The sequence below is a fragment of the Chelonoidis abingdonii genome, chromosome 7 (genome assembly GCF_003597395.2).
Source record: "Chelonoidis abingdonii isolate Lonesome George chromosome 7, CheloAbing_2.0, whole genome shotgun sequence".
Taxonomy (NCBI): domain Eukaryota; kingdom Metazoa; phylum Chordata; order Testudines; family Testudinidae; genus Chelonoidis; species Chelonoidis abingdonii.
This window is the reverse complement of record NC_133775.1, coordinates 37,340,453-37,368,110: the sequence shown is the minus strand read 5'-3', so window position 1 is coordinate 37,368,110 and position 27,658 is coordinate 37,340,453. Positions and strand designations below refer to the sequence as shown.

The 27,658-nt window shown below is 39.4% G+C and overlaps 1 protein-coding gene across 3 annotated transcripts in view; it reads left to right on the top strand.

Moving 5' to 3' along the window:
* DPYD (dihydropyrimidine dehydrogenase) overlaps positions 1 to 27,658 on the top strand; it is a 594,472-nt gene that overhangs the window by 443,713 nt on the left and 123,101 nt on the right. For all 3 annotated transcript variants that reach the window (XM_075067810.1, XM_075067809.1, XM_075067811.1), the window contains 2 exons: positions 8,747 to 8,815; positions 16,388 to 16,471. In XM_075067810.1, the coding sequence (XP_074923911.1) occupies positions 8,747 to 8,815; positions 16,388 to 16,471 (153 nt within the window). The remainder of the gene's footprint in view (positions 1 to 8,746; positions 8,816 to 16,387; positions 16,472 to 27,658) is intronic.

Here is a 27,658-nt window from a genome sequence, read left to right as displayed (position 1 = left end):
TGATAGGGCCTGACCCCCCTTTCCTCTCTCTGGTGTCCCCAACCCTCCCCTGGGGGGACCTCCAGATAACCTGTTTCTCTGCTTCCCAAGAGATAAGCGTTCTTTCCTCTGGACAATTGAGATGCAAAATACCAACAGCTTGGCTTTGCCTTTCCCCGTGCCTGCCTTCCCGTGAGGGGGACAGATACCTGATACAGAGGTTTCAATTTCTCTGCCTTACTAGAAAAAGAAACTTCCACAAGTTTTGAAAAAAGAAAGCTTTATATAGAAAAAGAGACAATACAGACTAATGACTTGCATAAACATTTATACAGGCTCCTACTTAAGAAAATCTGAATAACCCAGTCTGATTTAAAAAATAGCCAATTTAAATAGACCAGCAATCACACACAGTAAGTACAAAGCAAAGCATATCATAGCCGATTTTACTTTGTTCCCGGTTTGTACTCACTGCCCCTTAGTAGAATGAGAAGAAGATTGGAATCAGCAAGGTAGCTTGTTCCTCACAGCCGAGGAACAACAAAGACCCAGCCATCCACATCTGTAAATACAACCCAAAGCTCCTCACAGCCGAATTGCTTTGGGTTCCTTTGTACTCACAGACTTTTGGTATAATATTTGAGATAAGAAGGAGTTAGGAGGAAACCTTGTTTACTCACAGCCGAGAAAACAAAAAAGACCCCGAGTATACAAATTCCCGCCCCTGACTTTAAACAATCCAGTTCTCTGATTGGTCCTCTGGTCAGGTGTTTGGTTCTCTTTGTTCCCCCTTTACAGGAAAAGAAAATTAACCCTTACCTTACCTATCTACTTATGACAGGCCTGCAGTGTGCATTCATTCTTTTATCTGATACAAAGTTACAACAAACTTTGGTTGGCCTTTTTTTGTTTTTAAGTAAGGACTGAGGCATTTGCTTGTAATAACTGAAAAATATAGCATGTGGTAAACTATTTTCACTGAACAGCCATCATCCTGCTGCATTTGTAAGTACTTTCTTGAAATGTGCTAGATGGGAATGGGAACGCTTACTGCGTCTGGGTGAAACAGGACAAAGGTTAGGTCTGAGTGCCACATAGCCCTTGTTCTGGCCTCTGTATCGTGATGAATTTCACTCTGAGATTAAAATCCAGTTGATAACAGTTTGCCCTGTTTTACCAAGCCTTCATGGGTGAGGAACATCACCCCATTTTCCCACTGCTTTCTGAAAAATCACCCCAACCTGTGATTTTTGTTAATAATTTACAAAGCCTATTCATGCAGTTTGTCTATTCTTCTTCTTACAGGGTAGATTCTTTGAAATGAAGGAGTTCTCTTTGGGAGCAGTTGGGCTCAATTTCTCCAGACCAAACCAGTCTAGGGTCTAAGCTATGTTTTTTTGGTTTAGGATGGGCAAAATGGTTTGGAACTAATGGCAACTTTCCAGGATTGTGCTCTTCCTATTTATCAAAACCAAATGCAATTCATTTCTGAAGTTTAGATAAACTCAGAATAACCTCATATATACATTACACACTTTTTCTATCTACCAATGTGTTCTCCCTGCCCATCAAGCCATTCTTCCTCTTCCATATCTTAGTCAAGTTAGTGAACTCTCCTTTTCAAATAGGCAACTGTTACAAAGCTAATCCTTCTACCTCCCAGTAGCTCCTGCCTAGTTTTACAGCCTTAGCAGAAATTTCTCCAAGTGAAAATACCAACAGTTTCTTTCTGTTCACGGAGATTTTCAAAAGTACTTCAGAATGCATTGTTTGGTGCAGAGTATGGAGTGATAGCACAGGTTAAAGCTTGCAGCAGTTTTTAAATGGAACTTGGTGCAGGACTGTCATAAACAGATTGTTAAGGGTTAATGTCTCTTCTACCTGTAAAGGGTTACAAGCAGGGAACTGGAACAGCTGACCTGAAGACCAATCAGGAGACAAGATACTTTTAAACCTGGGTGGAGGGAAGCTTTTGTGTGTGTTCTTTGTCCGTTGTGTGTTCTTCTCTCGGGGGCTCTGAGAGAGACCAGACATTACTACAGGCTCTCTAAGTTTCTGTTCAAATAGTAAGTAAAAACAGGCGGTTTAGGCTTTTTGTTTGTTTTACTCTATTTGCAGTTGTGGATCTGGCTGGTTAACTTTTATATGTGTAGTTGCTGGGAATATTTTGATTTGTATTGGTACTGGGGGAAAAGTTTCTTTCTGGTGTCTGTAGCTATAGGACCCTGTAATATTTACATCTTGAAGTTACAGAGATAATTCTTTACTTTTTCCTTTCTTTTATTAAAAGATTTCTTTTTAAGACCTGATTGGTTTTTTCCTCTGGTTAAGGCTGAGGAACGAAGGGAGGGGGATCTCTTTGTGTTAGATTTACAGAGCATGAATCTGTACTGCCTCAGGGGAAGAGGGAAGGGGGAGGAAAAAACCTGCTCAGTGTGTTTCATGGAGTTTGAAGCACAGGATCTTCTAAGGAAACCCAGGGAGGGGAAGCCTAGGAGTGGCACTAGTGAGGGAAAGAGTTTACTCTCCCTGTGTTAAGATCCAGGGGATCTGGGTCTTGGGGGTCCCCAGGGAAGGTTTTGGGGAGACCAGAGTTCATCAAACACTCAGAGTTTTGATTGGTGGCAGCATATCAGTTCTAAGCTGGTAATTAAGCTTAGAGGAATTCATGCAGGTACCCAAAGTTTAGACTCTAAGGTTCAGATTTGGGAATTATACCTTATGATAAGGACTTTCATAACACTCGGGTTAATTGAGGATAATCCTAGGGATAAAGAGGGAACGGAATGAAGAAAAATCAATTATGGGTAGAGGGGCTGTTGTTTTTTGAGTATGGGGAGAATAGCCTAGGAAGAGAAAGGGATAGGGCTAGCGGAGGGAGAATCATAAGTACGATTATTGAAGATAGATAGGACTGGGATCTGTCAGAGATAGCTACTGTATTGAATATAGGAATGTTCCTCTTAAAATCCAACTATCTAAAGACCTGTCCGAACCTTTGAATCTACTGAGGCTTCCCCTCTTCCTTCCAGAGCAATAACTGGACAAATTGTGTGAACTAATCTATACCTTTTGAATACTTCAGATAAAGCTTTAAAATGGCCTATTTTTAAATAGAAGTGGTCAAGATGGGAAGACCCAAAGTAGGTCCAATCTTTTTTCTTTTTGTTTAAAAAATCTTTCTAATGAATTCTGTGTGTTAGGGGATAAAAGGCCACATCAAAACAAATATTTCCATGTTTCTTTTACTTAAAAATTAAAAACTAAAATCACAAAATTCTTGATACAGACACATACGCATAGGGAAGGGAAGAAATATTTATGAAGGAAAAAGATTTCTGTTTCAAGCTTTTAGGGAGGGGGTTATTATAAACAGTAAGGAAAAATATGTTAAAGGTTAGGAAAAGTACCTTAACAGTATCCTTTTAAGTAAAACAAATTCTAATGCATTAGTTACAGAACTGTGCAAATGTAGCTTTTTGTACTGTAGTTAAAGAACCTATTATTCATCTTACAATTCCTGGTCTGAATGGCAGATTATAGTGCAAGAGAAAAAAAAATTCTTTCGGGGCCTTTTACTGCATGAATAATCAAGAAAATCCTGTCCCTAATGCAGCCTGTTCTAAACATGCAGTCTGACTTAAGTTCACAAACTTTTTCTTAGTCATCGTAAGCCCAGTGAGAGATTGTCACTCGTCCTGTGTGCCTGCTCAGGGAGTAAGGAATCCATTTACTCCTCTGCGTGGACTACTCATATCACGGGGAGCAGTGTGAGGGAAAACAGTGTCTCTGGGGCCACTCCTCCCCTCTCCAGCCAGGGTGGGAGGGGAGTAGGCTATGCTACACCTCACTTCCCACACATGCACATATACACGCTGGCCAATGTAGTTCACTGGTGCAAAGAAGTAATCTGTGCCCAATACAGGGCTGGCATTTCTGTTCTGGACCAAGGGGAGAACTGGGCACCAGACTGTGATACAGTCATGACTGGTTCTCTAGTCTGCTTCTAAGTCAGCACAATCACATGCTGCTCCTTATTCAGGATTTATGGTAAAGCCACAATTTAGCCCATATTCATTTACGAGATGCTACATTTTAGCAGTAGCTTTGTTGCATGCTCTATTGGTCAGTAAATAGACTACTTATGTAAGTAAAGTGAGTATATAATCATAATTAAACTTTTCTCTGTATTCCTATTATAAAATCTCTTTTTCTGGACTCCTGACAGGAATCAAATATAAAAATTCATTCTGAGTTGATCCTTGGGAGACAAGGTCTCGGCTGCACATCACTCTGCCTTTACAAATTTATTGAAAATTGTCATTGGATGCTTAAATTCTAAGGATATGTTTGTGGGAAATTGCTCTGTAGGTTCATATACTTTTTCAAACTGGCATTTTAGAGACCAGTAGTCTATGGAGTGCTATAACAGGTGGGAGAGGATCAAGAAATTTGCAATTAATGGGTATATTATTTTATGCTAAAAAATGAAGGGAATGATTTTTACCCTTTGTCCTTTTTGCTTCCCTTATTTTCCATCCATTGCATATAATAAGTATATGGGTTTTGCTCTGCATTTTCTTGATAAATTCCCAGCCTGTGTTGTTAGGCATTAATACATGCCTCTGACATCATCAAAGTGCCCTACCTGGCTATTAAAACATGATTTTATTATTGATATCAAGTGAAATTAGCCTAACTACAGAAGCTTTTTGGTGAAAGAGCTAGTAGAAGGAACACAAGTTAAGTAATGAACCCTGTTCCCAGAACTGCACTAGTATCATTGGTGCTGTTGAATGAAAGAAAGATGTAAACAAAACTGAGCACCATTAGAGATGCAGAGAAAGCAATATTTATCAAATGAAAAAGGATAAATCAGTACCTACAAGAGTAGCTCTTGTATTGTTTGTCCCAGTCTCATCTGAGGGAGTAGTCCCTTGAGTAAGGACTGTTTACAAAAGTGGAGGATTGGGTTTGAAATAGGAAAATCAGTTTTAATTTCAAGTTGTAAGAGAACATTAGGAAAAAGAGAGAATAAAATAAAAATATTGTTTTTCAAACTTTCTTATCATATTTTTCACATGAACATTTACAGTAGAAATGCAATTTCTGCTTTCAACTATATTATTGTTACCATGATCCACTACGTTAGACACAGATACATGCATAATTTTAAGTGTGAATACTAATATTAATCAATATTTAATAAACATGTTCCCTCTATTTGGCACTGGTGAGGCCACATCTGGAATACTGCGTCCAGTTTTGTGCCCCCCCGACCCCCGAAAGGATGTGGACAAATTGGAGAGAGTCCAGTGGAGGGCAATGAAAATGATTAGGGAGCTGGGGCACATGACTTACAAGGAGAGGCTGAGGGTGTCATAAACGGATAGCTAAGGGTTAATGTCTCTTTCACCTGGAAAGGGTTAACAAACAACACCTGACCAGAGGACCAATCAGGAGACAAGATACTTTCAATTCTGGGTGGAGGGAAGTTTGGGAGGATACCCAGAAGGTTTAAGACTTCTAGAGGTAGATTGGAATTATACTAGAAAGGACTTTACCATAACACTCGGGTAATGAGGCATAATCCTAGGGAATAAAGAGGGAACGGAAATGAAAAAATCAATTATGGGTTGAGTGGCTGTTGTTTTTGAGTATGGGAGATAGCCAAGGAGAGAAGGGATAGGCTAGCGGAGGGAGAACAATAAGTACGGATTATTGAAGATAGGATAGGACTGTAGGATCTGTCAGAGATAGCTACTGTATTGAATATAGGAATGTTCCTCTTAAAATCCAAATATCTCAGACCTGTCCGAACTCTTTGACCATCTATGAGGGCTCCCCTTTCCTTTCCAAGGCCCGGGAGGGGAAGCCTAGGAGTGGCACTAGTGAGGGAAAGAGTTTACTTTCCTTGTATTAAGATCCAGGGGATCTGGGTCTTGGGGGTCCCCAGGGAAGGTTGTGGGGAGACCAGAGTTCATCAAACACTCAGAGTTTTGATTGGTGGCAGCATTTCAGATCTAAGCTGGTAATTAAGCTTAGAGGATTCATGCTGGTACCTGTATTTGGGACGCTAAGGTTCAAATTTGCGAATTATACCATGACAGAGGGAACTGGGTTTATTTAGTCTGCGGAAGAGAAAAGTGAGGGGGGATTTGATAGCAGCCTTCAACTACCTGAAGGGGTGTTCCAAAGAGGATGGAGCTCGGCTTTTCTCAGTGGTGGCAGATGACAGAACAAGGAGCAATGGTCTCAAGTTGCAGTGGGGGAGGTCTAGGCTGATATTAAGAAAAACTATTTCACTAGGAGGGTGGTGAAACACTGGAATGGGTTACCTAGGGAGGTGATGGAATCTTCATCCTTAGAGGTTTTTAAAGCCCAGCTTGACAAAGCCCTGGCTGGGATGATTTAGTTGGAGCTGGTCCTGCTTTGAGTAGGGGGTTGGACTAGATGACCTCCAGATGTCTCTTCCAACCCTAATCTTCTAGATTCTATGTTTTCTTAATTAACAGCTCCTTGAAACACCACATATCTTGTTCCTCCTCCTTCGTATACTCCCAGCAGAATTTTCAAACTTCGTTAATAACACTTGAGGAAATCTAACTCATCTATTTATAATTATACTTATTCACCTTTTTTGCTCTATAGCTTTTTCCTGCTTAAAAAAATAAAGGTTTAAGTTGAACTTGAATTGTTTCCTAGATTTCCAATGTACTTCAGACTGTGACTCATGTTGTCAGGGTATCTTTCTGTCTTAGTCATAGGTTCTTGGGCAGCATCCAGCCAGTGCAGCATTTTATATAGTTCTTTACCCTTCAATTTCTGAATATATACATACTTTCCTAAACTTAGTTTTGATAATGGAGTATGAAACACAATGAGCTTCAACTTTTGATGCTCTTGAATATTTAATACAAAAAACTGCGTTGTTAAAAAGTATTTGTTATTGTTGATGTTTGTTTTATAAGCATTTAAGTCATCTTGAGTATTCCAAGATAACTTAAATGCTTATGAAATAGAGTTCATAGATTTCAATACCGGAAAGGACAATTGTGGTCATCTAGTCTAATCTCCAGAATAATACAGGCCATAGAACTTCCTGTCCTGTAACTATAAAAAGGTTTTTTTTAAAAAAAAAAATGTGTTATAAAGGAATCTCATTAACAGAATTAACATATTATTCCTCTCATATACTTTCAGGGGTGCAATAAAACACACCAACAGTGACTGCATATGTTTATTCAAGAATTTATTTGTTTTTTATATTTATGCTAGTAGGTATACAACTAAAGGTGTATACATTTAATATATTAATAGGAGAAATATAGTACTTCAAAATCTTTTCTTTTGCAAAGAAAAAAGAAAAAAACCCAAAACAACTCTTTAGAACAATGCAATTTTTCATTTTTATTGAAGAAAAAGAGAGATTTATATTTCACATTTCTTTTTATAAAAGCATGAAACTGCTTTTGGCTGGTAAATTGCTCTTTGGGCAACAACTTTTATTTTTCCTGGAACCATGCTCATCGTTTCTCCTGCCCTTTTCTCCCGTTTCCCTGGAGAGCTTAAATATATCTCATCTTCCACATGTTTTCCAAACATCACATTTGCCCAGAGGGAACTAGATAAATTCATGGAGGATTGTTCCATCCATGACTGTTAGCCAGGATGGGCCAGGATGGTGTCCCTAGCCTCTGTTTGCCAGAAGGCTAGGGACATCCCTTCAACTCTATTTTTTTCCTTCTTAACCTCTTCCTTTATTTCTGCCCTCACTAGGATCTCTTGGGCTAAATTGTCTGCTGGTGTAACTCCATTGACTTCAGTGATTTATGCCAGCAGAAAATATGACACCCTCATTCTTCTGATGTCCCTCAAAGTATATGATGGAGTCTCCTAAGGTCTGGCAGTCCAGGGCAGATGCTGTCTTCTAGTCTCAGTTCACTGGATACCGTCACATAAATTGGAAATTGGCTGAAGGCCCATACTAACAATGTATTGAGTTGCAGAGAGGTATCTGGCCAGATTAGACCCCAATTCTGCAAAGACTTAACCCTTTTTGTAACTTTATGCATGAGTAACTCTGTTTCCTACTGCCATCCCCTCATTAAAACAAACTTGCTCCAAATGGCCTGCTATCCCCTCTCTTCCGCTAATGGGGGGATTAAACTGGAGATTAGAAGACTCAAACATTTTAAAAAAAAATATTTGGTGGAGCTTCTCAGACATATAGTGAATGTCAGTGTTACATCCTCTCTTTTACCCCCAGGTCAAATCCTAGCTTCATTAACATCAATGAGAGTTTTGTATTTCTGTGCTGCCAATCTAGATTGTTAACTCTTTGGAACAGAGACATGTCTTCTTATCTGTCTGTAAAGTGCCTACAATACTGTTGATATAGTAAGTAGTAATAAACTATTAAAATTACAGTTTTGTCCCCAGTAAACAGCTAGGTTTGGTAAGGCACTTGTTAGATACCATGCCCAGGCCTGCCCCTGTTCTAATTGACTGTTTGGGAGCAGAATTGGACTCTATATGTTGATGACAATTGAGGTTGTGTAGTATTGCCAGCTTTGCTGAATAATTGTTTTTTAATACTGAAAACATTGATAATCTGTGGATCTTTTTTGCCTTCAATGTGCAGATACAGTGCTATAATAGTTACTGGTTGGAAGTACAACAGGATTCTGTGTCACTATCCTATACATAGTAGGTATAATTCCCCTATACAGCAGCTTACAAATTATTGGATGTATTTTCTTTTCAGATTGTAATTGCCAGTATCATGTGCAGCTACAACAAGGATGACTGGACTGAACTTTCAAAAATGGCTGAGGTAATTGTTCCTTAATATATTTCATCATCTCTTTTGTCTTGTTTTTATTCTTCTTAAATAAAGAGCTGCAATAAGAAACTCTACAGAAGAAATAGATTCAAAGTAAAAAACGAACATTTAAAGCATGTCCATCACAATTGTTTATTCTGTGTTTTCATTAAAATGAAGGAAATGTAAATTTAAAGAACATCTATTCCATAAAAGCCCATCCCTTGGATTTTTACACACTACCTGAAAAGCCTTTAGTCTCTGAATCCACATACTTTTTATTTGCATTTTAAGCAAACAGTATATTATGATGAATGCCCTGATAAAATTTAATTCTTCCTTTGAGAGCCTAACTTGATCTTACCTTGCCTACAGGCACACTAGTTTGACAGCACCAGAAGAAATTTTGAATATAAAACTCTTGAATATTTAAAGTATAAAAGGCTCATTTAATGCTATTCTAGTTTTAATACAGACTTGCAAAAATGATAGCAAAGAAAGTCATTGTATATAATAGCAGTCAGCAGGTTTTCTGTAATATAAATCCAATCTTGCATAAATGCAAACAACCAACCGTACGCCTGAAATTTGTATTTCAATTTGAAGGAAAAAAAGCTATTAAAAATATTTATGTCCATGGTGAATATCATAAGAAATACTTGATTAAGACAGCATATTTTTTTAAATATGGAACAGACTTTTTTCCTCAAAGGTTTACAGTGTCCACAGGAAATAGAGAGGTGTATTTCCAAATCAATGTTAGAAGCTCTAATGCCCTTTGTGACGAAAAACCAATTAGCTATTCCTTATTCTTAGCTTTAGTTCCGAATTAATTACATTATAAATACCACACACACAAATAATTGGGGGAGTGCATATATTTATGAGTGTATATATATTTGTGTGTGTGCATATATGTATATATCTATGTATATAATTGGTTTTTCTTCACAAAGCCTTCTAAAGCCTCTTAGAGTGATCTGGAATGAAGCTTCTCTATTTCCTTTGGTCGTTTTAAACCTATGAGGAAAAAAATCACTTTGGGGATTTAGGGAAGTGAAATTAAACATTATCAGTAATTGGCTTTGTGATCTTCAACACTAGGTCCATTTTATACCTGTATTTACTTAATTGACCATGAAATCTTTTGCGGAATCCATGCTTGACATGAGCTTTACCACTTTTAAACTGACTATGATGAATGGCTTTATCATGCCGCTTACTCCTCTTCTTTCTTTTCTATAAAGCAAAAATGCTTAGTGTTCTTTTAATCTGTAATTGCTATCAATTTGGAAAAAAAAAGACACATTTTGAATCTGCAGTTGTATTAGCAGTAGCACTTTGGAAACTGTGGAGTTGTTGGATAAATGTATTTTGTAAAGTGTGATGTAACTTACACAGTCAAAGTAATTCTTAATGTCCGCAGCTTGGAAAGCACCTAGCGTGTTATGGACATTCATAGTTAAATAATAAAATGGAGTAATATTTCTGTACCATATTTAAGGCCCTATCTGGAAGATAATAAATATTGCCTTCCAGAGTGCATAAGCCCCAGAAGGTTGTGAATTCTGTCTCCACAGGAGACCGACCTATTCATATTAAGGGTCAGCTTGTCATGGAAGCCAATAACAAAAGTAACAACAGCTTCGTAGTCACATGTTGCAGAGCTGACTAGGAAGTGGACGGTTCATGAAAATGAAGGATAGCTTTTCCCATAGCTTTCTTCATTCAAAGCTGCTGAAACTTGCCACACAGCAGGCAAAAGTTACTCCAGTTCAATAAGAAAAAATGTAAATATAGAACAGAATTTTAGTTTTGGGGCAAGTACGAGACAAAGGGAATGGATACTGTGTCTTGAGCTCTCTGCCAAAGTAACTTGGTGAGGAGAAGATGAATGTTGCTGTCATCGGATCTGTCAGTATTTTTTTTTATTTTTAATTTCTGCTAATTACCTTAGAGAAAAGATATTTGGGGAAATATTATTTATTCTTAATTGGGTCTTGCATGGGCTTTTTCTTGTTCTCTGCTCTTTAATTATTTTTATTTCTGAGGTCAACAACAAACACTGTGCCCTGATGCAAGCAATTGTACAGAGTATATAGTTACGGAATCCATTTGTGCCGTTGGGAAATGTTTACCACTAATTTTCATGATTAGTCTTCGAAGCACAGGAGTTATCTGTGTGTACCAGCAACTACTGAACTTCTTTCTGACTTCTTGTCTAAATGTGCAGTGGCTAGTGTCTCCTTTTGGAGCATTTCGCCGTATCAACTACAAGAAGGAACATGGTTGATTTATTTTGAAGAAGAACATTCTTTAAATAGTGTCAGATCTTTTAATTTTCTTGTAGCATATTATAAATATCACTGTGATTTTTCACATTTTCATCTTTCTATTATATATTTCTTCTAAAAAATCTTTAAATATCTTCCCTTCTTCCTACTAGTCAATGGAAGCAGACATCAGCTTTTTTCTGATGAACAAATTATGCATGAATTTAGTTTAACCACCATTTCAATGTTTATAGAGGGTTGATTCCAATAAAGTTTTCAAGATTACCAGGTCTGAGGCATAGAGAAGAGGTTGCAGACTGAACTACCAAACACCTCTCCATGCCAACACAAAACATGAGCTGGGTATAATCTTTATAAATCAGTCATTTTAGTGATTGAGACATTTTGGGATTGATCCAGGCTACTAAGGGATTTGGTCAATGTCTGCTTTGTAATCCTGAGTGTCTTGTGACACTGCAACTTTGGTTCAGAAATGTGAGCCAAACAGCCAGCCAGCAGCCCATAAGCTTCACCCTGGCTTTGTCCACTTGGATACTCCTTGCAGGCTGACCTCAGTACCTTTCGAGCCCCAAACTTGCCCCATATCATCTTCCTGCAGAGTCCAGACCCTCTCACTGGACTCTTACAGAAAAATTATTAGGTTCACTACCTCTACAGAGACTATAACAGAGGTGGGCAAACTTTTTGGCCCGAGGGCCATATCTGGGAAAAGAAATTTTATGGCGGGACATGAATGCTCACAAAATTGGGGTGGGGTTGAGGGCTCTAGTTGGGGGTGCAGGCTGTGGGCTGGGGCCAAAAATCAGGAGTTCAGGGTGCAGGAGGGTGCTCTGGGCTGGGATTGAGGCGTTCAGAGGGTGGGAGGGGGATCAGGGCTGGAGTAGGAGGTTGGGACATGGGAAGAGGTTTAGGGGTACAGGCAACACTTACTTCAAGCGGCTCCCAGAAGCAACGGAATGTCCCTTCTCCAGCTTCTATGCAGAGGTGTGGCCAGGCAGCTCTGCACTCTGCCCCGTCCACAGGTGCTGGCCCTGCAGCACCCATTGGAATGCTGGAGGGGACCATTGGAGCAGGGTCATTGGAGCATGTAGAAGCCAGAGGGGGGCCATGCCGCTTCTTCTGGGAGCCACATAGAGCAGCCCCTGACCCTGCTCTCTGGCTAGAGCGCTAAAGCAGGGCAAGCCCCAGACCCCGCTTCCCAGCAGGAGCTCAAGGGCTGGATTAAAACATCTGCTGCGCTGGATCTGGCCTGTGGGCTGTTGTTTGCCCATCCCTGCTGTATAACATTCCAACCTATCAGCTTGCTAAAGTCACACACTTTACTGAGTTTAGCCAGCACTGGTCACTTACAATGGAAGCAAAACAAGTTTGTTAACAACAGATCATGGATTAAGAGATACCAAGTAAAAGAAATAAAGGAAGAGCAAATAAAAGTGAAAAAAGCATCTAGAAGTATAAAATGTAATCTAGTGTAACCCTTCTGCCCCTCTGAGTTGGCAGCAACAAGGGCCGGGTTCAGTATCCAGGGGTTCCCTTTCAGCAACGCAATGCATAACTGGCTCGAGCCCCCACCCAGTGACCTGGGACACTTACATACCACACCCCCTGGGTGCCTCTAGGAGGCAATACTTCCCCTCTTGCAAGCACGGAGTCTGAGTGTAACAAAATCTTTTTAATAAAGGAAGGAATCAATGCGGCATCCCATTGGAGAAACACCACAAACAGGGTATAACACAAACCATGAACAAAAACCCACCTCCAAGTACGTTTGGCAATATCCTTTTCCCCTTAGGGTCTTGAGTCCAATCACCCCAAAGTCCAACAACCCAAAATCTCTGGTCAGTGCCATCCCAGAATCGAAAGTTTATCTGTAGAGTTTTACGCCCCACCAGTCTGGGTGGAATATGGTTGGGGGGAGAGTCCAAGCAACAGGGTATAAGGGGCACCTTACGGTGGGCCAGGCCAACTGCTGCCGCCGCTCCATGAATCTGCTGCAGCTCACAATGACCAACTCTCACCACACCACGTGCTGCCCTCCAGCGCGCGCTGCCCTCCAGCCGCCCTGCGAACCGCTTCACTCTGCTCACTGCCATGGGCTGCTCCAACATGCTGCAACTGCTCCGCGCTGCCAGCCGCTTGAACGATAGGCTTCAGAACTCCCCCACTAGTTAACACAGCACTCAGTGACTCCAGTTCAGCTCTTCAGTTGATTTTCAGCTCGTTAAGTAGAGGGAGCCCGGTGCTGGTGCACCAAATTGATGCCAACATCGAATTCAGAAAAAAATCTGCAGCACCTCTAGATGGATGCTCACTAAGGAATCAAACTTAGCTCTATACTCTTTAACAGTGGATGAGAGAGGATGTGCAACTGGTGTTCCAGGCCTCAAAAGGGGCCCATAGCTCGACGACACACACCAGTCCCCAATTCTCTCAAATTCTAAGGGTTTTGGAACCATGCCATATGTTTAGCAAGTACCACCCAACTGAGGTTGACTCATTTCTGTTCACAAACCCATTCACAATCAGGGTGACAAACGTTTTCTTTCCTCCTGCCCCAATAACAAAGAAATTGGGGATTCCAGAGCTGTTAAAATCACCATCCCAAGCTGCTGTGGGGTTATGCTAAGTGGGGGAGTGGATGCCAATGCATTCTTAGAATTCTTTCCACACTCTCTACAATTCACTACCAGATGTCAGGGATGTCAGCTCATCCTGACTCTGCTTACACTAGCAAGGTACCATCTTTGTTCAAGTTTTATTTTCTCTCAGTCAAAGTTTCTTTCCAGCTTTTTACTGGCTGGTCTGGCCAGGACCCATCACAGAGATCAAATGTCTTTGTTTCTTTGTCTCCTTAAAGTGATAGATAACCTAGGGGTTCACTCCCCTCTGTTTATAGTTCAGTGAACCTTTGAAATCTATTCTTCTGAAGGGTAGCTACAGAGAAAGTTCATTAGCTCATGCTGAGTAAAGGAGCCATGAGCTCTGGAAGATACAGCTCCATGCTGGTTCCTCCCCCATTGCTAGATGCTACTATGCAAACTCTCTCTTCCTCCAATACAAACGAATGGCCCATTGAAATTGGGCCATATCTTATTGGCCTCTTTCCTTTGTCTGCAGAAAGCCTGTTTATCAACTCCCCATGATGTACCCGGTTTAAACACCTTTTAGTCTAGACTTTAAAATAAAATGTTAGTGAGTATACATAATTTCATATGCAACATTGTTACACATACTTTACAATGATATCATTGACCAGTGTAGTGTTAATTTTCAAGTGATACCTCACGATACATATTTTGTGCTAAACTCATTGCAGTTGTGTGAACACCGGGCTGCCTAAGGTCATAGTGATGTTATTCACAATTTTTTTGTTGCATGTATATCTTCAGATAGCTCAGGCTAAGAGGCTTGTTTAAGGTTTTTCTACACTAATTGTAGGCTCTCTTTCAACAAATCCAAAAGACCAAGGGACTATCCTCCATCTCCCACCCCTCCCAGGGTCCCTACCTATTCTTCAGCTGTCATAAGGCACCAACACCTAAATTTTTATTTTTAAAGGATTGGGATGACCACTTTAAATCTTATACTGCTATCTGAATAGGTTCATTCCCTGGGGATTTTGGTTGGTTCTGCATGGCCTCTCACCATATACTTTTACCTTGAGGAGAAAACAGCTGTTCAGAACTGCTCCTCCCAAAATTTAAGGGGCTTCTGTGTCAGAGATGCAGGCCAGGAGGCTGAATGTATTTCACATATACAGGCACATACATGGCAGTACACTGCATCTCTCACAATAGCAATGTACAAGTAGTGCACAGTAGGGCTCAGTATGATTGTTGTGGGGGATTCCCTAACAACCACAGATTAGGAAGTGAAGCACAGTAATTTAATGGTATGTTTTTTGTTTTGATTTGCCAGATGCTGCTCCAGGGGTAAGATATCCCTGTGACATAAAATCAGAGTTAAAAGCTATTAATCTCCCTGTTAATCTCAAACACACACATGGTGGCAAATACAAGAACCAATTTAGCAATGATGTTCTACCTGTGGACAAAAGTTCAAAACTCTTCTGCAAAGAGGCTGTACAATACTGAAATTGAACAAGAGAAAATGAAGTTTTCCTGATGGTCTTCCTGCAGTTATCAGCAGCTGAGCAGAGGTTCTGAGTTGCTGAGACTGAGAACTGCATAAATAGTTTCTTCAGATGAAAATAATGGATTTCATTTTTCAGAATTGTGACTTCCCTACTCTTGTTGAGTTTTGAATAAAGTTCTTCTAGACATGTCTCATTTAATCATGATGGATCCTTTACTCTCTCATCAGTTTTAGTAAGTTATACAGATGGGCAAACTGGTTATGATAAAATAAAAGCTCCGTTCTGAATTTCAGCATATCTCAAACTTAAACACAGTGGATTTTTTTAACATTTGAAGTTTGGTTAACATTACTTTCATTATTATGCATCCTCTCATTCCACTGCGTGTCCAGTTTCCAGCTGGGAACTGCAGCAGAAGTATTGAAATGCCACAAGGAAACCTGTTATCATACAGTTTCCCAACTAATTTTGCAGACACAAGAGACTTCAGCAGAATTCAGACAAGCATCCAAATGTTAGAGTGTTTGTTATCTGAGCCAAGCCAAACCCTTTGACGTATAAGCTCTCTATGCTGATACATTTGTATAAGTAAAAATTTCTTTGAACTTGATGTAAAAGGCCACCCTATAAACTATTAGCTATCATCTTTGTATATATGCATCTTCAGTCTGTTTCAAATGTAAAAATCTGGTTTACTGAGTCTTATTTCTTATAGCTTTTGTGGTTTTTGTCCTGATTTTTGTCCCACTCTCATAAAGAAAAATGCCAATATCCCACCCATTTTTCTAAGCCCTGCAATCTGAAAATCTGAAATATAAAAATCACATTTCAATATGAATAAACAATCTAAAATATATTTAAATTTTTATATTTGTATTTAAGTAAAATATTTACTTTATTTTTTCCTTTATAATTTTAATCTTTACTTTGAATTTCTGATTTTTCCTCAGGAAACTGCGATACCCTCTCATAATGGTCTTTCCCCTTAAGTGACTGATAGATATTTCCAAACAACTCTAGCTCAACTCTAGCTTATATTTATTTATTACTAAACACCAAAAGAAAAAAGGTTGACAGAAAAATAAAAACCCTTACCTTTAATGAGTGATCTGTGTCAAGTTCCGAAAGTACCTGAACGTAAGAGTTATAATATTTATGATTAACTTTATATATGTGTATGCGCATGTCTTACAGGCTTCTGGTGCAGATGCCCTGGAGTTAAATTTATCATGTCCTCATGGCATGGGGGAGAGAGGCATGGGCCTGGCCTGTGGGCAGGTAGGACTTTAATAGCTATCTCTTTCATGTCAGTGCGATGCTAGTGCATTAATAGTTATACCTCAGGGGCAAAGACATACGGGGAAGATTACTCATTTGAGATTTTCAGGTCTATCTTGTTTAAATATTTAGAGTGCTAAACAGGGGAGAGTGACAGAAGCTGAGATTACACAGAGTGTTTAGTTTTACTGAGGATAAAAATATGTTTGTGTTTGAAAGAAAACAATATTAAAACAAATAGTTTGTAGAAGTCAGAGAATTTTCTGATTTTTCAGGACAATATCTTTGCTTATTAATGAATGTTGACCATATCTTCTGGAACTAGTCAGTGCAAACTATTTAAATTCATAGTGGTTTTATGGTACAGGGAACATAACCCAAATAGTATTATATAATTTTTAGCATGTCATCCTAATTCCTTAATTGTGTTTTGGAAATTGCAAAAGAATTTGAACTATATTTATTATTGGTGGGGTTGGTGGTACCACCTAGAGCTAAGGTGGTCCAACACTTTTCATTATAAAACCCTACTTTCAGTACTTAAATAGGTTTGGAAGGATTACATTAAATGTTGGTAAATGTCAAAATGTTGGTAAGTGTCACCATACATATAAAAACATGTTTCCATCAATAGTCGAAATGTACAGATAGGCAAAATAAGAAAAATGCTACTTGAGAATTTATTAGAGTTTGATATAAGGATATTTCCTTTGTGTATTTTGACACATGATGTTGACAATTTGTGTCTTAATAGTTATAAAGCTTTAACTTTTTGAATCTCAACATCTGTCATTAAATAACTATTATCTGATTCCTACATAATTTCTTACAACTGAAAATTTAAATGGATAAAAATAATAAAAAATAAACATTGATATTATCCATCAAAATTATTTTAAAAAGATCTGACAAGGCTACTTATAACTTTGCAAAAATTTAACCGTTTGGGCTGAAATTTTCCTTGTCAGGAGTTTGTGTCAGGCTGAATTATTTTAGAAATTTTCAGCAAAAATGATTCAGTAGTTGTTGAAAGTGAGATTAAGGGGAAATGTTATTTTGCCTTGTTTAAAAAAAATTCTTATATCCATTTCATTTGAGAAGCTTTACCACCTCCATGCATTGGAGCAAGGGCCTGAAATGTGGCAGAGGTGGGGGAAGGAGGATTGTTTTGTGTTAGAAATGTGCCTATGCTGTTTTCTGGGAAAACTGCTCAAACTTGGCCAAGTTATAAGTCTTTGAAAAATCTCAGTTTGCACACATTCAGTAGCATGCACTGAATACCCAGGGCTACAGGGACTGAGCAGGACTTGCCCTGCACTTGCTCCTCCTGCTTACTGAGAGCTGCTGTGGTTCCAGACACCAGAACTAAGAGCAGAGAAACAGTCTCTCCTGCGCTCTCAGTTCTTCCCCTGCTGGTTGTCTGACTATGCTGACAGGGTAAATTAGATATGGGTTTAATCAGGCCACAACTTTAGTATTAGATGTCTGGGACTAACCCAGTGGATAAAATTTGCAGTGCAGGTGAAAACCCCCACAATTCACTAGGGGGGGTGCTTTTTCCAGCCCTCCCCCCCATACACACACCTTTCTGTCCTTCTAGTAGATCCATGCTGGGAACCTCCAATTCCAGCCAATTCCAGGGGCAGGGAGGCTTCCACCAGCTCTCCCTCATTTTCATCCAGGTCCCTCCAGCAATTCCCTTACCAGGACCTTACCAACCCCACCCCGCTTGTAGGAGGGGTTAACATGGACTATAATGACAAGGGGTTGGCTCCCTGCTGTAGCAATCAGAGGAGTCCGCAACTGCCCCAGCTTGCTCAATTACCAAGCACCTCTCCTTAATTCCTTTTCCAAGCCGTGTATCCGTTCTTCTGTGCCTTTATTTATGGAGTACCTGTACTGAACATCCGCTATACCGCCCATCATTCTATGCATGAACAGAGCCCACCTGAACCTTCTGCGAGGAAGGTGAAAAAACCTCAACTGCACCTGGCCAATATGGTGGTAATGGAAAAATGCCTTCCCAGCTCCCCTTAGAGGGGTGGCAAGCATAATGCCCACAGCGGATATAGCTAAACAGCTGGCATATTTCTGACCTAAAGAGGGAGGGAGAGTGAGTGGTCCCTGGCCCGCTTCGAGTGGTGAGGGGCGGGTCCAGGCCCAGGCTGACCTTTTTAAACCCCTCAGTCCTAGGTGGTGAGTCATCTACCATGCTGACTGCTTTTCCAGAAGTTTTATGTCTCCCCTCCTCCCCCCATGCCAGAAAGCATTGCCCTTTTCTCCTGGCCAGCCAGACAAACCCCACCCTTGCTTAAAGTGCAGGGCGATGACTCTCAGGCAGTGTAGAGGAGGAAGCTGCCTGACTTGAATGTAGGCAGGAATCCTGTGAGAAAAACAGTATAGGTTCATGTTGTTAAAGACTATCATAGTGCATATGCACTAGGAGTCTGAACAAAGCTTGGCACTGCCACCTTTAAGTCTAGCATTTCCTAACTTTTGAGTGCTTGACTTTGCCATTTCAACTTAGTTTCTATCTATCTATCTATCTATCTATCTATCTATCTATCTATCTATCTATATTCGGGGGGTGTGCACATCCAATAGATGCCCTCTAATTTACCCCTGCATCTTCAGCTGAACCTAAAATCATCTAGAATCTAACTACAATGAGGCAAGTTAACTATCAAATTTTATTTTTAAACCCGTGACCTGGTGTACAGTAGGAGTCATAACAATTTCAATGGGACTTTGTACATACTTCAGTTGATCTCAGGGATACAGTTCTACCAGATATAGTATATACAAAAGATTATTTCTTGGAACATAGTATCAATATCCTTCATTGCCTATATTACTTTTAATGACAAGTATGGTGTGTATGTTCAGTGGTCAATTCTCAAAGTTATGATTTAAAAAAAAGGGAATTTAAATTTATAAAAGGTTCCAAGTCTATCACAGCAAAACAGTAACAGCTGATATAGGTTTTTTTTAGAAGGTGCATTTGGTCAAAAGCAACAACAAACATCTGCAATAACCATATCTGACTTGTTGATTAGCCAAATTCTGTCCGAAAATCTGCACTGCATATCTCATTATGGGAACAAGTTATGCATTTGTGGATTGTCTCAATGTGTCATTCCACAGTCTGATAAGGGTGTGTCATTTGGTCAGAGAGAACCCTAAAGGGCTTCTCATGGAAACAGAAATAGACAGATTTCAAGCTCATTTTTGAGCATAAGTTACTTCCAACCTTATCTGGCTGGAATAATGTATGCATGTGAAGCTGCTTAGAAGTGTAGTCGGTAGGGAGCTGTCTGCCTACATGAGTTTTTACATATCTTTCAACTAGTGTAAAATCAGAGAACCAAATGCAAAATTTGAGCACACATGGCTATCATGTGGATTTGTGCACTCCTCAGAGGAGTTCGGTTCTGTAAACCAATAAGATTATGTTACATATACATATATATTTGCATATTAATAGCATTTCTCTGTTCTCCATACAATATGGATTTTTTTTAATGTTTAATCTTACTACTCTCATTTAAACTGTGAGAGACCAGAACACAATTTACGTTCTTTAGACATATATATATATATATACACACACACACACACAAAGCAAAATTTTGAAGTTCTTTCTCAGTGTTTTGGACCTAGCTCAGGCAAATTTTTATTGACTTCCGATAAGGTTTGCTGAAGTAAGGACCAAATAAGGCGATACTATTGTGATAAGACTCACAGGTCTTTCAGTGGTACACCAAAGGGGTCCCTTATCCAAAATGTAACATTCCCATGTGGTACTCCATGGGGGACACCATATTAAGCCAGACAGTGCCATGGAGTATTGTGAGTTAAATCCCAACAAGTATTTTCAGAGGCACCCCCAGGTGGGAAGTAAGCAGATGCAGCTGAGCCAGGTGAGACTAGGAATCTTAAAAAGGCGCTGGGATGCTCTCAGGGAAAACAACAAGGGGGGTTTGAGACCATAGAGCTATCCTGTTCATTCCGTCAATCAGGAGTTCTCAAATTTTCTTCATAGCACAGGGCACATCTTAACAGAGAGATTGTCCTTTGGGCTTCCTCCCTTCTCATTCATGATTGCGTAATATCCTTGGGATAACTACAGCAGTTGCTTGCTTACATGGAAAGATAATGCTAGGAAAGTATATATGTATATTAGCTGTCTTAAATGTGATAAAGGTTGATGTGTTTTTCTTAAATGTTAATCACACTGTCTACATTTGCTTCTCATTTCAGACTGTACAATTTGTGGGAATTGGGCCATGTCTAGAAATCTGGGAATTGGTTCCATTTTTCTCTGCCCTATTTATTGCCCACCCTCTGCCACCTCTATTGTTTTACACCTCAGAACATTTTAAGAATTATTTCCAAGTTTATTTAGAGAACAAGGAGGAGAGTTTGGCCTAAAAATGGTCATTTGTTCATAGTGCATTATGACACTCAGCTTTTTATGTAATGTTAATTCCAAGCCATTAATGAAGACATTTTGACACCTTAATAGTTTACTTTACCAAAGAGTAATTTTAAGAGACATCTGTATTGCTGCCAATATGTTATTTAAAGCATGTATTAAATTTCAGTTTCATTTATTAACACTGGTTAATGGTAATAAAGTTTTAGTTTGTATTTCTTTTATAACAATTTATATATATATCGGCGTCTGTTTATACTTAGGGCCCTACAAAATTCACAGACCATTTTGGTCAATTTCATGGTCATAGGATTTTAAAAATTGTAAGTTTCACCTATTTAAATCTGAAATTTCATGGTGCTGTAATTGTAGGGGTATGGACCCCAAATTGTGGGGTGGTCACAAAGCTATTGTAGGGGGGGTTGCAGTACAGCTACCCTTACTTTTGTGCTGCTGCTGGCAGTGGGACTGCCTTCAGAACTGGGCAGTTGCAGAGCGGTGGCTGTTGGCTGGGAGCCCAGCTCTGAAGGCAGAGCTTCCGCCACCAGCAGCAGCGCTGAAGTAAGGATAGCATGGTATGGTATTGCCATCCTTAATTCTGCACTGGTGCCTGAAGAGCTGGGCCCTCAGTCAGCTGCCAGCACTCTCCAGCCACCCAGTTCTGAAGGCACTAGCACAGAAGTAAGGGTGGCATAGTATGGTATTGCCAGCTTTACTACTTCTCTGCTTCTGGCAGGGCACCACCTTCAGAGCTGGGCATCCAGCCAACAGCTGCCGCTCTCTGGCCACCCACAGCTCCGAAGGCAGTGCAGAAGTAAGGGTGGTAATACCATGACCCCCCTAAAATGACCGTGCAACCACCTGCAACTCCCTTTTGTGTCAGGACCCCTAATTTGAGAAATGCTGGTCTCCCCCATGTATAGGATAAAAGCACAGAAAAGACCAGATTTCACAGTCCATGATGTGTTTTTCATGGCTGTGAATTTGGTAAGGCCTATTGATACTGTTAAGAATGTCAGCAGAAACTTCACCATTCATTATGTAGTGCTACTGTGCCGACTTCCTCAGCATAATAGTAATGTAGCCCTTCAAAGTTTATATAATAGTAAATATATAGACCACCAGGTACAATGTGTCATTTTTAAAACTACAGTATTTTTCCCATGTTCATCATTCATCTTAGCTTAGTCCTGTAGTAATTATAGTTTGACAACAGTTAATATAAATGATAAACCCACCTGAGTACTGAAAGTGACAGTGCTCACATTTCAATCCAGAAGACCTTGTTAAAGTTAGACATTGGTTTTTTCCCCATATTATCACTGATTGCTGATAAGATTTCACTACAGATTTTTTCTCTTCATAAAAACAAGTCTTTATGTTGGGAGCCATGCCAAAATTCTTTCAGATTCTTTGTTAAATCATCTTCCCAAAAAGAACATTACAGGTGTGCTACCATTATTGGGATTGAAAAACCATATATTTCACGTCTTTGAGTTCTACATGTTTATTCCAGAAAAGTCTTCATTATCTTCAGTTATTCTCAGACGGAGAAGCAAACCGTTACATTAGGCGATTGATCTGATAAGCTAGGTTTGATGTTCTCTCCCTTAGAAGGTTTTTTGTTGTTGTTCAGATGGAACCTCAGATCCAACATGTTTAATGTCACATCTACAAAGAAACTTAACAACAAGATAGTCTGTGACAATTCACATCCAAGGTCTTCAAAAAGTTTTGATGTTTCTCACTAGTCTAATGAGGAGGGGGAAAAGAGCAAAAGAGTTTGTGTTACTAAATTTCTAGCCAAGATTTTTTGCAATGTTCATACTAGAGATATGGAAGGACTGGGAGACAAAAAGAAGCACAAATAGTTTCCTGGTAACTCGGGAAGAGGTAGTCATTATGGTGAGGAGATCTAAGTGCAGTTTTTCAAGAGTTCAGAGAAAACAGATACATTTGGTCAACCTCTGTGAGTATTCATTATGCTTCTAAATTTTATTTTTAAAGAGAAGATTCATTTATTGTATGCAGGAGCAAAACCAGTGTGCTATAAACAGACATTTTAAAGTTAATGACACTCTTGTTTATGAATATTTCCTAACAACTAATCCTTACTATCTACCAATATATGACATGCATATCTTGCAAATTCAGCTATAGGGTTTAATTGAGGGGGGAGAAGAGAGTTAATTTCCATTGGCATAAACGTACATTTGTACTAGGAGCACCAAAATCCAGATCACAACAATTTAAATGGTAATTTAACTATTCAGTTCATATCTAAAAGAAGCTTGCTTTTGTAAAACTTTTCTTATATTTATTTTCATTTTACTTAAACTCCATTTGGCTGTGTTTATGGTATATTGCCTACAGTTAGAAGGGCAGTTGAGCAGCTTAAAGCCTGCATTGCCTTATGCAAAAGGGCAGAAATCTTCAAAAAGATAGCCACTGGTTACTCTGCATAGATGAAAACTAGCTATGTGACACCATTAGATTTACACCACCCTCCCTTGGAAATTGAAATGATGAGTCTTCTTCTTAACTAAGGTGCACAGCATCACAAAATAATTTACTGCTGCTATGCCAGCAAGAAGATGTAACTATTTTAAATAGATGATCCCGCAAACAAAATGTGATTATATATCTGCTTGTGTAGCACTCTTACACCCTACAATGATATGTTGGTTTAGCATAGTTCATTCAGTCCTCCATGCAGCATTAGTTCTCTCTCTTCACTTTTGTATCAGTTATTGCAACAAATTACACAAAGAACAATAGGACTGCACCACAGCAGTAGTGGGAATATTTTCTCTTATTGTTTCAGAAGTTCTATGTCTTATTTTTCACTTGTATTACCCATTTTGTCTTTGTTTAGTGTAGGGGAGGAGGCAGGCAGGGTTTTGTGTGCTCTCTTTCTCCCTTACCCCATTTGATTTTCTTTAATCAGTGAATTAAAGGAAGAAACGCACTAGGCCAAATATTCTCCTGGGGAAAATCAGTGCACCTCCACCCATGTCAGTGGAGCAGTGCCAGTTTACACCAGCAGAGAATGTATATACTCAATGCAGCAGTGTTTTGTGATCAGTATTAAGAATACATGAGGAGAATGGCTGCTAACCATATCATGTTCAAAACACCTCTCTCACACAAATGGACCTAAAAGTAACCTCATTAAAGTCATTTCTCTTACACAAGGAAGGACGAGAGAGAGAGAGATTACTGTTGTTTTCAACTGTATGGTCTTGGGAGGCCATAGCACTCCAGCAATGGAGATTGTATAAATACTTAGAGAGAAGTAACTGCTTAACTATTAGGTACTGTATAAAGGATTAGAACCGATGGTTCCTTGTTAAAACAGTAGTATTCTCAACTGAAGTTTCTTAGCAATGAAAAGTGAATGTTTATTCTGCAAGTTCCCCCATTTCAGGTACTGTCTGAGAATCTCTTTAACATTTTGTTACTCTGTGCAGTAGGAATCTGTGTTCATCACTGTGTCTACCAGTGGTGATCATAGTGCTGTATTTGTGCCACATGCCTTTCTATGTGACTGCTCCAAAGTGTAGGCAAAAGTTAGATTGTCACCTAAAGTGACTAGCCAACAAGTAGGTACTCTAAAATGATCATGTCAGTTCTACTGCATAAATGATAGAATATCAGGGTTGGAAGGGACTTCAGGAGGTCATCTAGTCCACCCCCGCCCCCAGCTCAAAGCAGGACCATTCCCCAGACAGATTTTTGCCCCAGATACCTAAATAGCCCCCTCAAGGATTAACCTCACAATCCTGGGTTTAGCAGGCCAATGCTCAAACCACTGAGCTATCCCTCCTCCCCTGTGAGAACAACACCAACCGTGGATGTGCAATTTGCTTTTGGCACAGTGATCTAGGGGGGAGGGATAGTTCAGTGGTTTGAGCATTGGCCTGCTAAACCCAGCATTGGGAGTTCAGCCCTTGAGGGGGCCACTTAGGGTTCTGGGGCAAAATCAGTTCTTGGTCCTGCTAGTGAAGGCAGGGGGCTGGACTCAATGACCTTTCAGGGTCCCTTCCAGCTCTATGAGATATACATATCTAGATTGCAGCTGCTGAATCCTGATTCATGGATTTACTTCCCCCTGTAAAGCAGCTGTTGTATTGCTACTCAGTTTACTTGGTCAAGTAAAGCAAAAAAATCCCCTGGTAAGCCAGCACAGCCATTCAGAAGACATTCATCTTCATCAAGACAACAGTTTTAGACTCCATATAGACTAATGCCATAGGCGGTCCAAACTATAAAGCAACTGGTACAAAATCCAATTTCTGAAATAACAGGGTTTTTGCAATGTTTTCTCTACAGCCAAAAATTCAGTTTGTATGGCTAAACAAATGATTCCACTCTCTGTTATCTGACCCATCCCAACATTCCTCCTTCTCTGACACTTCCCAACAATTTCCACACTCCTTTTCCCGCTTCTCTAATAGAATACCACTCCACCTCCATTCACCTCTTCCCTGTAAAACCTATGAAGCATTTCAGGATCACGTCTGGGTGAGTCCAGCCAGCCCTGGGCTGCTTTCTGCTTTGGCATAGTGTTTAGAAGTGTATGTGCTCTGAAATTCTGTACTTCAGAGCAAGTTGCATTCCTATCCACCTCCTTGTGGGGGCACAATGTGAGCTGAGATTTTCAGAACTGTCTAGGGAATTCGGACACCCAATTCCCATTAATTTTATGTGTATCAATGTAATTGGGCTTGCAAAAAATCTCCTGTGCACCTTTGAAAACCTCGTTCTTGATCTTCATTTTCTTCTTATAGTCTGTATAGATCTTACTTTTTCTCCTATTCCATTATTTCCTTATCTACTTCTCTTACTCTGTTTTCTTAGTTTCTATTTTTACTACTTTGCCTCCTCTACTTTCCATGCTTTTGTGCATCTATGTCATCTTGGTCTTTTTTGCCTGCTATGCTTCGATTTCCATTTACCCTGGTTTTTTTTCTGTTGCTTTCTCTGATCTCTCTTTCTTTCTAGGAACACGGGAATTACTACAGTAGCTACAATATACCAGTGGTCCATTTAATCCAATGTCTTGATCTGGTTGTGGATTCTTACCAGATATATTCCATTTTTGTCTATTACTATGTCTTTTCTTTTCACCTGTTTGTTTTCTCCGTGCTAGTTTCTCCTCCTCCTTGTGTTCCTTTAATGGCTGTTCTCATTATGATTCCCTTCCCTCCTCTTTTGAATCCCGTTTTTAAGCTGCTTTTAAAATAATACCCATAGCAACTGATTCCTGATATATTTCACTGAAAATCCCTTGAGATCAAGCAAACTCACTGTATTTTCACTACTAGACAGACCTTGACCACCAAACTGTAGTGCTTGGATTATTATAGTGCTACAATTATCCTTGTAGGACTAGGGAGTAGTCAGATGTTGTTTTTAAAGTGTATCTTTCCCTGCCCCCCAAATAGAAATGTCATTTGTGTGAAACAGAGTGCTCATGAAGTATACATTTAATATCATGTAGGAGGAGACAATGCTTAATAACTAGTTAAAGCAGCTAGTTGTTAATTTGCCTTAAAATTGTGATTTTCACACACACTAGAAGAAATGTGAAGCTTAATAAATTCATTATCAAAGCATTATTGTGTAATTTTAAATTGAAGTTTGACAACATTGTCAGTGTTATTGGTTTGTAGGGCTTTTAAATGAATTACTCAAAACACAAAACAGAACACAGAAGTGGAATATAGATAGCATACTAACATTAACAGTATTACCAATATGATGAACTTTTTAAAATCATGTTATATATGGTAATAGGGCATTTACCTGTTGTCTGTGTAGTAAACATTTGGTTTGTCTATGGAAAACATTCCCTATGAATGGATTTTCTTAGAAACCTTAATTGTGACCCTGTCTTCAAGTTCATGCATATGTGAAAGAACGCTGCTGATAGAGAGTCCTTTATTTTCCTTTTTATTTGTATCATGATTACAGACATTTCAGCAGGAACTGCCCATATAAATCATAGCAGTTATAGTGAAGATCAATCTGGCCAAAACATCAGTCATATATTAGCCCACTTGGAAAGGACAGGAGAAGAGGGTTTGTTTGTTTGTTTTGTTTTTAATGAGAATGTTGTTGTCTTATAACAATCACAGAGGGTACAGGAAGTAAGTGCTTCACAGAGCAGAAGGGAAAGCACTGCTCTCTTACAAGCTTCTGACTATGTGCTCTTACTCTTGTAGTCACCCTCTAATACTCTGAAAGTCATAATAATAATGAAATGTAGAAAATTCAGGAGACATTTCAGTAGACTGCATAATTACAGTGGTTTTTAGTGATCACAGCATACTAATCACACATGCCTTGCTCCTAGCTTTGTGCAAAACATTGGAGTTGTTAATACCTATGGTATCCTATAGACAAGGTTTCTTAGAAAGGATGTGATCAACAACAGGCAGGAGGATATGAAAAGTTCAACAATTTAAAATCTTTCGTCCTGACGCTTGGTAGAAGTTATCTAGCAAAGGTTACACTCAGTACATGTCATCCTAATATCAGGCCACGTCTACACTACGGGATAAAATCGAATGTGCTAAAATTGGTTTTATAAAACTGATATTATAATTTCGATTTCATGCGGCCACACTAGGCACAGTAATTTGGCGTTGTGCATCCATGCTCCGAGGCTAACGTCGATTTCTGAAGCGTTGCATTGTGGGTAGCATTTCCGTAGCTATCCCATAGTTCCCGCAGTCTCCCCCGCCCCT